A 13,201-nucleotide genomic window follows, 5' to 3' on the forward strand; every position below is an offset into this window, starting at 1 on the left:
AACATGCTCAATGTATTTCTAATTCATCTCTCCTCTCTTACCCTTCCCAGTTGTAGGGAGGACCATTTCCAGTTTCCTTCCTGTTCTAGCAGTTAGCTACCACTGTGAACTATTTCCTAGTTCGCTGTAATAACATCTTATTTTTCAGGTTTTATGCAAAGATTTAAAGGTATTTTTTTTAACAATCTGTGCTTAGTATAGTATCTGGAATGTAGCTAGTATTTGTGACACTGAGTTTTCCTTCATTTTCTGAACTTTTTCCTGATTTATTAAGTCCAACCCTGTTGACATGACCTATACTGCCCATCACAACTTCAAAGTCTCACCTACTTCTTCAACCATAATTTTGTTCAGCCATTTCTCCGCCCCCTCCCTTGCACATTTACTGTTTGTCAAGTGCTCTGACCTTGTTTCAGTCTCCAAGAATCAGCAGGATTCCAAGCTCCGCTTGGCCACACTGAACACCAGCCTCAGCCTGCAAGTCTTCTGAAGTCCCTTACTAAGAATCAGTTATGAACTTGAGGGTCTTCCTCCATCTACCCCTCCATTTGCTTTTGGGTTTGGGTGATTTAAAAAAACAAAACAAAACCAAAAAACAAAAACAAAAAAAGCCTAGTCTCCACCAAGTAGTACTCGCACTCTCTAAGAAATTTAGACCCTGTAAACAGTTACCCTGTCCTTCCTCCAAAGTTTATTGTCACCAGGCCCTTTCTGAGCTGTGCCTTATAAACAGAGAGATCACTGCCCTCTAGCTCATGGAGACTCGACGCTCAGGGTACACATCTCTTCCTTCCGTGTCTGCCTCCCATACTCTGTGCATTCATCCTCTGCAGACAGCACTCCTGTGTGCAGCCTGGCCCTTTAAGACCCAAGCCAGCCTTTCATGGAGGGAGAGAAGTTCTTACAGTACCTGTCCACCTAACAAAGCAGAAACACTGAGACTGATATTATGGAAGAGAAACATGAGAAATGAAAACAGAAAGGGAAAATTCTAGGCAGAAAAAAATCTGGCATTTTGGTGCAGATGAAGGCGGCCTGGGCCATTTCCTATCACACTTCTGTAGAACGTCTGATAGTAGTGCAGGCGAGGCATGGACGGATGCAGTCTAGATGGAACCAACTCCCGCCTTCCCGGGAATCTCCCAGATCCCTTTTGATCTCAGCAGCTCTGTAGGCTTGGGTGTTTGCCTCCAACTTTCTCAGCTTTGAAGCTGGCCTACTTATTAATAGTCACCGTGCTGATTAAGAACTGCAATTCTGTGATGAAAGAATCTGCTCTTTGTATTTAGGGAAAGCTTTTGTGATTAATTTACTCTAGACTTTCTGAGAATCCTGTCATTTTAAGATAAAGACCGACTTAACACCAGCAGTTGTGGGAACTGAGGTTTGGATTCATTCAGCAGCAAATATTTATTGAGTTGCCACCATATGACAGGCACCGTGCTAAGCCTTGGGGCTTCAGCCATCAGCAAAATTAACACGGCCTCTACCCTGTGACACTGACAGTTCATATAGTTCAGGGAGCAGCCAACTTTGTGTAAAGAGCCAAGTTACAAACAGGGCTTAGGAGCCATAGGGGCCCTGCCGTGACCATTAAACTCTGGCATGGGCACTCAGAAATAGCTTGTGTTCCAGTAAAACCTTATTTACAAAACTGGCAGGTGGCCAACTTGGTCTACAGACTGAAATTCTGTTTTGGTTTCAGTTTGGATGGGTTTGAGTTTTTTATTTTTATGTATTTGTTAAGTCAGGGTGTCTATATATAGCCCAGACTGACCTGGAACTCTTTATTTTTTTTATTAATTCATTCATTTTACATCTCAATAGTTATCCCATCCCTTGTATCCTCCCATTCCTCCCTCCCTCCCGCTTTCCCCCTACTCCCCTGCCCTGTGACTGTGACTGAGGGGGTCCTCCTCCCCCTGTATATGCTCATAGGGTATCAAGTCTCTTCTTGGTAGCCTGCTATCCTTCCTCTGAGTGCCACCAGGCCTCCCCATCCAGGGGACATCTGACCTGGAACCCTTGATGCTCCTGTCTCAGCCTCTCTAGGCTGGAATTACAGGCATGTACCTGCATTGGTGAACTTGCAGCCTGAGGCTCACGGACCTTTGATCTAATGGATGCAACACATATAATGCAAGTTAATATTTTGATTAGTCTGCATTGTTTTGATCTATGCTATTAAGGTCACAACTGACAAAAGCTAGAATATGTCAGAAAAATGCTAACTTAGGGAGGTGTGTTAAAGGGGCCAGTTTCTCGCTCTAGTTCTCAGTTCTTCTGTCCCTGGCTTTACCGTTGGTCTGTTTCTCACTCTGCTATAGCAAGATAGCAGCAGCATTACCGACATCCCCTGAGGAAAAGTCAAGTGGATGAAATCAGAGAGCTGACACTTTGTGATGTTCATGGTTTGGGTATGGATCCTGTGCCTAGGCCCTAATCAGTCATTTGTGACATCCTGACTGACTTAGGTCCTGTCACACTCTTCACTCCAACCTTGGATGGAGCAGAGAGGAGAAAGTTACTAGAGGCCTGATAAATGTGTAGCAACATAATGTGTCCATATCATTCCTCAGATGAGATGCTGAAAGCACCTGTGTGCAAGCAATCAGTAATGCCACTGAGCCTCTCTGTCTCCATCGCAAAACAAGGTGTGCAGTGTGTATGCAAATGCTCCAAATGCTAGTCTTCCTGTGCTTTATTTCTCATTACAACCTCTGTGTTTATTATGCATTTGAATCTTCGGTTCATGATCAGACTTGGGCACTTACTAGTCATTTTCTCTTTGAGTATCTGGCCGCTTTCTCATGCTTCCTAAGTATGTTGCCATTCTAAGTAGCTTCAGCAGACCTCTACTTTCTTTTTAATGCTAGAGAATCATTTGATCCCCCAAAGCTAGACTTAGAGCATCTAATGGTAATGAAAGCACTAGGTCCAAGTGGTTCTGTCACTTTGAAGCCACCATTCTCTCCACAGGCCCAGAACACTGCAAAGATCGCCATTTCCCCCAAAGTCACCCATGCTGCCCTTTAAACATTGAGGTTAGCAGCTGCTTAGCTCCCCAGCCACCCACTTGCCTCCGGGAGGGGCAGTATCTGGCCCACCCAGGAACCACTTCCCTCCCTCCTGTCAGAAACTGGTCCATCTTCACAAGCAAAGGAGGACTTCCAGCAAGATGCACTGGGAGACATGCTTAGAACAAAGAGCCAAGCGAGGACTGTACTGAAGAAAGAGCAGGAATGAACATTAAAAGTGGTTAGGAAATTATGGTTACTTTATATTTTCACTTTATCTTTTAGATTCAAACCATATAAGCTGTGCTGAAGAGAGCACCCTTCCTAAAATGGATCTTCCTTGGCAGTTGCTGTGGCAACACAGAACACCTTAACCCTGATAATGATGACATTTCTTAGAAGGCATTGCATTTTCTTAGCTGCACTGCAGATTTTTTTTTCCTGCATCATCTTTTACCACTGTTTCTTTCATTTTTATTCTTCAAACCAGAAAGTCAGACATGTAAGTTCTAAATCCTCACTCCTCTAAAGTGCCAGTGCAGAAACTTTTTGCTGTACAAAGGCAAATGCCCTTTCTGTTTATATTGCCCCCAAAAGCAGCTAGCTAACCTCCGTTCCTGTATCCTGCTCCTGCCTATGGCATCTAACCTGCTCTTCAAACCCCTGAGAAGTCTGCCCACCACACTGCTCATCTGTGTCTCCGCCCACCACACTGCTCACCTGTGTCCCCGCCTACCACACTGCTCACCTGTGTCTCCGCCACCACACTGCTCCCCTGTATCCCTGCCTACCACACTGCTCACCTGTATCCCCGCCTACCACACTGCTCCCCTGTATCCCCGCCTACCACACTGCTCACCTGTGTCTCTGCCACCACACTGCTCCCCTGTATCCCTGCCCACCACACTGCTCACCTGTATCCCTGCCCACCACACTGCTCCCCTGTGTCTCCGCCCACCACACTGCTCACCTGTGTCTCCGCCCACCACACTGCTCACCTGTGTCTCTGCCCACCACACTGCTCACCTGTGTCTCTGCCCACCACACTGCTCACCTGTGTCTCCGCCCACCACACTGCTCACCTGTGTCTCCGCCCACCACACTGCTCACCTGTGTCTCCACCCACCACACTGCTCACCTGTGTCTCTGCCCACCACACTGCTCACCTGTGTCTCCGCCCACCACACTGCTCACCTGTGTCTCCACCCACCACACTGCTCACCTGTGTCCCCGCCTACTACACTGCTCACCCTTTCCCCTTCTTCAGAAGCACAGCATATACCGTGAACCCAACTCTCCTCGTCTTCTCTTCTTTCTCCTCACTAGGATCACACACTAACCATATTCCATTTGCTTGATGGCCTTCCAATAAACCAAAGATTAGGAGGACAGGTTCTGAGTGACTAGGAGCATGAGGTAATCTGCCTGAACCTCCCCTACTCTTCTCATTGGTAGAAATCCAGAGATCAAGCTTTGACCTGGCATCCTTCCCCTAAATTCAGTCACTTGGCATCAAATAACAATTTCCCATTTATAGACCCAAGTTGTAGGCAGAGATCTGGAGCAGTCTGCCCATATGGACTGCATGCCTGCGTACACACACACCCCAATTCATGTGGTGAGCCCTCAGTCCCCAGGGATTTTGCAGATGGAACCTTTGGGAGCTAATTAGGTCAGAATGAGACTATGTTATAAGAAGAGGAAGAGGCTAGAGCTTACCATGTGCATACAGCAAAGACGTGCACAGACATCACCAGGGAGACCCTCACCAGGCCCTGGCCTATGTGGCCTCAAGTCTCAGACTTGAGCCCCTAGGACTAGCTTCCCTGTTATTAGCCCAGAAGAGGAAGCCTCAAGATCCAGAAGTGTAGATGGATGCAGTGGCAAAACCCTACCAAGTAAGCAAGAACATAGAGCTCCTGAGATGGCACAGCAGGTAAACATACTAGCAACCCAAGCCCGATGACCTGACTTCAGTCCCCTGTACTCATGTTTAACAAACAAAAGCCAAATGCAGAGGTCCACATCTGTAATCCCAGCACCCCTACTTTGAGATGGGAGACAGAGACAGAATCACCAAAAGGTCACAGACAAGAATTAAAAAATAAAAAATAAAAAAATTATAATAGAAGAATCTAGAGTTCTGGCAGCAGAAGTGAAGCCCGTTTATACCTAGCAAAGTTACTCTTCAAATATCCTACCAAGGAGGCAGATCTTAACAAAGATGCACAAAATAAAGCATTGCGTCCCATTTAAAAGCAGAAACACAAAATTTCAGGTGTTATAAAAAACTATTACTCAGCTTGTAGCCTATGCTGCAAATGCTGTCCTAAAGACATGGTTTATAAAGTGTGTATTTTTAACCTGGACACACATGTTCATATACATGTATGCTCTTGCATGTGCATACACACACACGCACACACACATACATACATAGAAATAACATAATTCTTTTAAAAACTTATATTTTAAACTTTTATTAAGTTTTTTCTCTTACAACCCCTTTCATCTGAGAGATTTTATATGATACTAGATATATAACTATATAAAATAGATATACAAGTAAAACGTTTACTAATATTAAATCAAGACCTTAAAAGACGTCTTTGGTATACATGTAATTTTTTCACTTTCTTAAGACAAAAGTAGTTTTATATACTAATGAAATAGATGTAATTGTCTAGTTTTACATAAAAAGTTAAATTCTTGCTAAATATTTGATGAGCATGATATAGAAAATCCTTAATGTTTTTCAAAGTCTATCAATATTTTGACTTTGTAATAGTCAATAATGAAAATAAATACATAGTAAAAAAACATGGTTGATGTGTATTTAGGACCATATCAGAAATTGCAGGAAATTCTGTTTAATCCTAAGCCAAAATTCATTAATCATTTTGTATGAAAGTCAACAACTTGACAGTCTTTAAGATCAAACAGTCTTAGCACAGTACAATCTAAAACATATTAATCTAGGCATCAACATGGCTTAGCAGGGAAAGGTGCTTACCATGGTAGTTGGCCACCTCAGTTCCATCTCTGGAATCCACACAAAGGTGAAAGGAGAGACTCAACACCACCAAGTTGTCCTCTACCCTCCACACATGAACATGGCATGCTTGCACCCACTTAAACATTCACACTCACACAAAGAACTTTTGGAGAAAAAAAATCTGTGGGGTTAAAAGCGCTTGCTTCATCCAGATGACCTAAGTTCAGTTTGCTGACCCCATGTTAAGCAGTTCAAAACCACCTGCAACCCCAGTTCCAAGTGTCCAGTGTCCCCTTCTGGCCTTGATGGACACCCACACACAAGTGGCGGCATACACTCACACAGACACACACTTGCACATAAATAAAAATTATTCAAATTAATGTTTAAAATATATTTTTAATAAACAGTTTTTTTAAAGATACTAATCTGGCACTTGCTGAGGAATGACAATAGGAAAATACTGAAAGTCTTTGTTTCCTATAATCAAACCGTTACACTTCTATGAGAACAAAAAACTGTATTGCAGTAAAGGCACTGCACATGACAGCCTTGACTCTGGACCACTGTGTCTCAGACAATGTTCATTAGCGGTGCTTGTGTGATATGCAGTGTGCATATGTTCTGTGTTCAGAACCCAGACTGCATCTAAGTCACAAAATGCAACATGGGCAAGTGCTGCCAAAAACACCTTACATTTAATTTTTTTTTTACTGTGCCAGCTTTTGTTTTGTTTGTTTGTTTGTTTGTTTTTTCCACGCTCTCATCTGTAATCACAGGCCACAAGTAAAAACTATTTGCTCTAGCACAGTTGCCATGGAATTTAAGTAGTTAATGAAAATAATTACTGTAACATATTTCTTCCTTAGTTCAGTTTAGTGGAAGAAGAATGAACATTTACAGGACAATGATTTTAACTTAATCCTAGCAAATCTGTAAGCCTGCCCTGCCCACCTGAATTCAGTTGTATACATTTCCCTAGTATTATTTCTCTGTTTCCAGTTGTTTGATGAGCTATTATGTATATAATATACTGCAACTCAGCTTTAGCATTTGTTAACTCACACATAATATATATAGTCAGTCTTTAAAGTAATTCTATTACATCTTACATTACAAGGAAGGTAGCTGTAGGAAGCCACTTCTGTATGTCCACATGCATGTGACACCCATGCAAGTCTTCCAAAGGTATCACTTCCACTACCCTCTCTTACCCTTTATTTTATTTTATGTGTGAGCATTTTGCCTCCGTGCTATGCATGTGCACCATGTGTGTGCCTGGTACCTGTGGAGCCCAGAGGAGGGTGTCAGCTCTGCTGTGACCGGAGCAATAGGCAGCTATGAGTTGTTACATCAGTGCTGGGAACTGAACCTTGGTCCAGAGGAAGAGCAGCAAGCTGAGCCATCTCTCCAGCCCCAGTGAACAGGGAGTTTAAAAGAGAGTATTAGTCCAGGGACGGTGTGCCAGAGTCACATGCTCAAGCCGGTCAGCTTACCTGTATATGTAATTCTTTGTTTTTGTCGTGTTACTGTATGCTTTTGACAACAAATATAGAAAACTGGGATTGAACAGATACTTTTCTAAGATTTCTTAAATCCAAAACAGACATTTCTGAGGTATAAAGATACATTTTTTTCCATTTTAGATCATGTACATACGACAAGAATATGAAACAAAATTCAAAGGGCTAATGCCAGCATCTCTAAGACAAGAACTTGAGGACACCATTTCCTCTCTAAAGTCACAGGTAACTCCTAAAGCTGAGCAATGTTCTACAATGTAGGTGGGGCACACATTCTGAAAAGAAAGGTGCAAATCGCCTGATTCTGCCCTGCTACCAGGAATCACTGTGAACCACGTTTCCCCCATCACCAGCATGAACTGGGTTAGTCCCCTGAAACTGGGTCAGCCATGGCACCTTTGATTCATTCTCAGTCCAGTGCAATTTCACCTTTTCTTTTTTGTTGAGGGTCTAAAATGCCATTCTGTAGCACGTTGCTAGTCCTTTGCTGTGCTGATATAGAGGGACAAAAGTATCGTTAATTTAGAAGCATTTTTCTAGTATGTTTTATAGGTATGCTTTCAAAGGTATATAGTTTAAGTCCAAGGCAGATTTACATTAAGATGATCAAACAATTAAGTTTAATGTTTCTTGTTGAAGTGTGTGGTTCCTAAAATGTAAGGTGAGAAATGAACACTTGGGAAGCTGAGGCAAGAGCATCACAAATTCAGAGCCAGTCTGGACTACATAGCAAAAAAAACTTTCTCAAAACAAACGAAATACCCAACGTACTTCTGTATTGAGCATTGTCTTAAGGATTTTTGCTTTTGGTTTTGGTGGTGGGGAGAGTTTGAGACAGGGTTTTACCCTGTAGTGCCAGCTGGCCTGGAACTCATTGTGTGGGCCAGTCTGGGCTTGAACTGCTTCTGCTGCCTCAGTACTGGGATTAAAGGTGTTGCGTTTATGCATTGATAGCCTATGAGAGCTTTTGTGTATGTGTATTTTGGGGGTATTTGTTTATTGTTTTGGGGGCAGAAGGTTTGTTTGTTTGTTTGTTTTGTTTTGTTTCTTTAGAAAATGTCTCTACATAGCTCTAGTTATCCTGAAACCCACTATGTAGACCAGACTGGCCTCAAACTCACAGAGATCTGCCTGCTCTGCCTCCCGAGCACTGGGATTAAGTGTACAGCACCACACCCACCTACCTTTAAGTTTACAGTTCCCCCATAAGGAACCTGCATAGTCCCATTTCTAACACATGGGGAACTTGAGATATACAAAGCCCTGTAATGGCTCCACAAGGGAAGGGTTTCTGCCCTCTGAATGCTAAGAACTGTACCAGGCACATGGCAGCTGCTCACTGAAACTAAAGTAACCAGTGCAGTGTGGTATACTCACATGGGGCGTTTATCAGATGCAGGATGAGGATATGAAGACAAACATGGCAGTGCACACCTGTTGTCCCAGCAGTGGGAAGACAGAGGCAGGTGATCTCTGTGAGCTCAAGGCTAGCTTGGTCTATGTAGCAAGTTCCGGGGCCAGGGCTACATATAAGGGGAAGTAGGGGAGGGTGAGGGAAGACTGTGAGATTTGTTTGGGTCAGACTGACCTAAAACTTACTAGGCACCGCAGGCCGGCCTGAGACTCCCAACAGTCCTGCCCCCTTCCCTCCTGAGGAGGCTGCAGGGACTGGTTCTCCCCATCAGTACTCCCACTGCTGTAACTGTTGCCTTTGGAGGCCACTCATAGGCTCTGCTGTGCTCGCCTCTGCCCACGAAAACAAATGGCGGTGGAGGAGAGCACAACAGGAAGGCGAGCACTAGAGGTGTGGTTTACCCATCAGCCTAGCAGAATGTCCATGGGGCCAGCTGTGAGGGCCTGACGCCCTCAGAGGAGATTCTTAGATTGGCGGGTGGGGGAGGGGGAGGAGCCCAATGCCCACCTGCATGGCTTCTGTTATTGTTCATATCGCTTCACTGTAATAGAAGCCACTGCAACCTCCTGGAACTGGATGTTGACCCAGAGAGAGAGGGGGTGGGGGGGGGGGAGTGCTGCCAGCTGCACAGGGAGGGGGAGGGGGGCTCAGAGTTGGCAGCTGTGCGGAGGAGTCCCAGGCCTTAGAGTGAGCAGATTTAGTTTGAAAGCACAGGTGCCTGTGTTTTTGAAAATTGTTGGAATTCCAATCGATTGCAATGCAGGCCAGGGAAGAAAGTTAAAGCAGTGTGATCCTTGCATCTGTCAAAATGATCAATTGTCCTGTGGGTCATTTGAGCAATCGAATAAAATGAAGAGCTGGTCGCTATTACAAATAAGCAAGCCCAGGGACACATCCATTTGGGCAGGCTGTGCTTGCCTCTCTTTCAAGCACGTTTTTTTTGGTTCTGCCAGCTGTACTCTTGCATAACTATGCCTCAGAACCAGCCGTTGCCATGGTTTCAGCTCAGCCCAAAGAAGCAAAAGTAAACATTTCTGAGCAGATCAAATGCCACTGACTCTTGATTATGTTAGATGATAGTATATACTGTCCCAAAACTGTTTTTATGTGATCGGATGAGGTATTTTGAATCGACGCCTGATATATAGGTGTCATCACTCCAATAGACGTTTATGCTTCAGAGTAGTCATAGGTACAGTGAAGATCTCACTGACGAAATCATGCTGGACAACAGCTTCTCCTCCCCTCCACGCCTCCCCGCCATTATGGTACCTACTGTGGAGTCTGTACTGGGCATTTGCTGTGAGGCCCAGCTCACCACACTCATAACCCTGAGAAGCAGCTGTCATGAACCCCGTTTCGCAGATGACACAGCAAGAGCTGAGTAACCTTCCTAGAGCCTTAGAGGCCAAGCCAGGGATGGAACTCGAGTTGGCCTAACTCCAGGAAAAGCTCAGACTCTTTCTGTTCCACAACCCCATCTCTAACCTCAGGGGATCCCCAGGATGGACTGGAGGCTCGCAGAGAGCAGTAATTTTCTTCTCATTCACTCATTAAACAGCTAGCACATGCCAGCTACGTGCCCAGCCCTGTAAAAGAAGCTGGGGCCTCGGGGGGAGGCTCTTAGATTTGGGGACAGACATGAAAACATAGGCACAGGATGCAAAGGAGGGACCGCTGGCTTGGGACAGGACTGAGTGGCTGTGAGCAGTTGGCAAGTAATGGAAGGGCTGACGTTTGAGCCAGCCATGGAGGGCAAATAGAGTTTTCATCAAAAGTTCCAAAGTGAGAAATGGCTCTAGCCAAAGGATAACAGAGTGTGAATGACATGGCATAAGGTGGCAGTGGCGGGAAGGTCATGAGGAGAGAGGGAGACACAAACATAGGATGGCACCAAATTAAGACGTCTTCTGTGATACAGTGTGTAGTTGATTCTGTGGCCTTTAATGGATTCAGTAGGGACAAGATATGACCAAATGTAGGAAAATGCAGTATTAATACTCACTTCCTCTGAGTTTTAACCAGGGAATTGTCTGAGTTTAAATAAAATCCTAATATGCTATGTGTGCAGTATTGACATGTGTGCTTACATTTTCTCATACAAAGATGTCTTTCTAGGTCAACTTTCTACAAAAGAGGGCATCCATCCTTCAAGAAGAACTGACCACCTACCAAGGCAGAAGGTATGAGCAGTGAATGAAATGCCTTCCAATTAATTTGTACTATGTACCCCTGGAGACTCTTAGCTTGACATGCAAGGCTTCACAGAAATGTCTAGACACAAGATAAGTCTCCAAAGGAAGACACTTTTAATGAACAGCTTGTCTTTGAGAAGTCACCACCTCTTTAATCACAGGGCTTAGATTAATCAGAACAAGATTTGGGGATCTCGGGTGTGGCAAGTAGGTAGGGACCTCACCTGGGCAGTCAGGCAAGGTGTGGTCTTAAAGCCCAGCTGTGGACTGAAGGAGACACCATCTTCCTTTAAGACTGTGGCATGAAGCTACTCTCTGTGATGGCACACAGCTTCAAAGCCCCTTATCCCTGGGGGTTTGGCACTGTTCTCCAGACCAGAATAAGTCAATGGCTCTGTGATGTTAAATATTCACAGTGATGGAGTGTCGCAGTGTGCAGAGCTGTGGGATGCCGGAGACCTTCTTAAAGGTTCCCAGTGACATCACCTTAGCAAGGTGATGTTTACTGATGGTCCAGTTCAGTCAGGCAGCTTTGCTTTTAAGTGCAGTCACAGACGAGGCTGCTTACTTGGCATCGAAATAAAAGGAGTGAGCTTGTGAATCATTTACTTTTCAAAAGATTCTGTGTGCCCGATGATGATAAGATCAGTTGCTTATAGGCATACGTGATGAAATTTTGATAGCAAATACCCTTTTGAACCTCCAACTCCTTCAGAATTGTAACACATTTTACAATTGACTAAAAACCCTAACGTGGGCTTTTGATTTCCAGGTAGCTGCATGGGACAGTGTGACAGATGAGATCGTCTGGGCTGCTCTGTGCGCTTCATCCAGCAAGTTTGAAGATTTGGATATTGTAAACTGTGAGATCAATGGCTTTTTTTTTTAATGCTTAAGTGTAATTAAGATCATAAAAACATGCATCATTCATACACTGGGTTGGCTTTATTTGTGTCTGCCTAAGTTATGTTTTACCATCTCCTCTTTTTGACCCCATATTTGTATCGGAGTACGTGCTAGAGACTGCTTGTGTTGGGGGATGTCCCTGGTGGCATGCCTCGGTGATGCTTTGCAAGGGCTTTACAAGTTGTGAATGGCAAGAATCACGATTGTAGGATCATATCAAAATGCTTAACTGTTCATGTTGTTTCATGTTTATTGTTCATATATTAAAATGCCATTTTGTACTATTCTGTTTTCTTTTTACATTTTGTCTCCCCTCATCTGCTAAGTACGGCATGTGCATGGTAGTTTTCCCCAACAAACACTGAACATCTCAATTTCTGCTTTGGAGGAGCAATTCATAATCTCGTCACGGAACTGGTGTCTAGGGTCAAATCTCTGGGTCATGCTTGTTGTTAGGGTCTCCAGTCGGGCCCTTGGGGCTGCAGGACTGTAGGACAGGAACGGCATGCAGCAGCTCTGGTTTTCCTGGGACTTTCTTGATGTCTCCTTTATGGTTGCTACTTTGATTGTCACATCTGTCCATGACCCTTAAGAAAGCCTAACGGAAGTTGGCCATGTTTTGAGGACACAGCCTATGGGCAAGCAGCCACACCTGTCCATTGGTCTTGTTTGTCTGCAATGTGTTGCTCTTATGAATGATGTTTAAGCCAGTCCTGGGTTGATTGCTCTGCCCTGGTTTGCCAAGGAAATTCTAAGTTGCAGTTAAAAAGATGCTCCTGTTTGATTTGCGTGAGCCTGGGGTGTGCCATGGGCCTTTTGAGCCACTCTAAAAATGTAGTGAGTGGGAGGGGTGGGGCTGTAATCATCTTGTTTGAGATATATATATATATATATTTTTTTTTTAAACAGGGAAGAGAATTTATTTTTTACTTATTCAAAATTACTTTCTCTTTCCCAAGCCCAAATTTGCCCATTGCTCACTGTCCAAGGACTAGTTGTGATTTCTTGTACCTTGTCTGAGACGTGAGGAAGATAAGGTAACCAGGTTTTATAGCCTCCTCCAATGCCAGGGCAGGGCAGGCTGTGCGGTGGCCATTAGTAGGAGGCTGGCATCTTGTGCTAAGGCATCTTTTTAGAGATGCTACTTTCCT

At 44.3% G+C, this 13,201-nt stretch overlaps 1 protein-coding gene across 5 annotated transcripts in view; it reads left to right on the forward strand.

Moving 5' to 3' along the window:
• CEP112 (centrosomal protein 112) overlaps positions 1–12,334 on the forward strand; it is a 391,861-nt gene extending 379,527 nt beyond the window's left edge. For all 5 annotated transcript variants that reach the window (XM_084751376.1, XM_084751377.1, XM_084751378.1 and 2 more), the window contains 3 exons: positions 7,659–7,760; positions 11,068–11,132; positions 11,917–12,334. In XM_084751376.1, coding sequence (XP_084607502.1) covers positions 7,659–7,760; positions 11,068–11,132; positions 11,917–11,920 — 171 coding nt within the window. In that variant the 3' untranslated portion in view covers positions 11,921–12,334. The remainder of the gene's footprint in view (positions 1–7,658; positions 7,761–11,067; positions 11,133–11,916) is intronic.
• The last annotated feature ends 867 nt before the right edge of the window (positions 12,335–13,201 follow it).

The sequence above is a fragment of the Acomys minous genome, assembly GCF_964271855.1.
Source record: "Acomys minous genome assembly, chromosome: 12".
Classification (NCBI taxonomy): Eukaryota; Metazoa; Chordata; class Mammalia; order Rodentia; family Muridae; genus Acomys; species Acomys minous.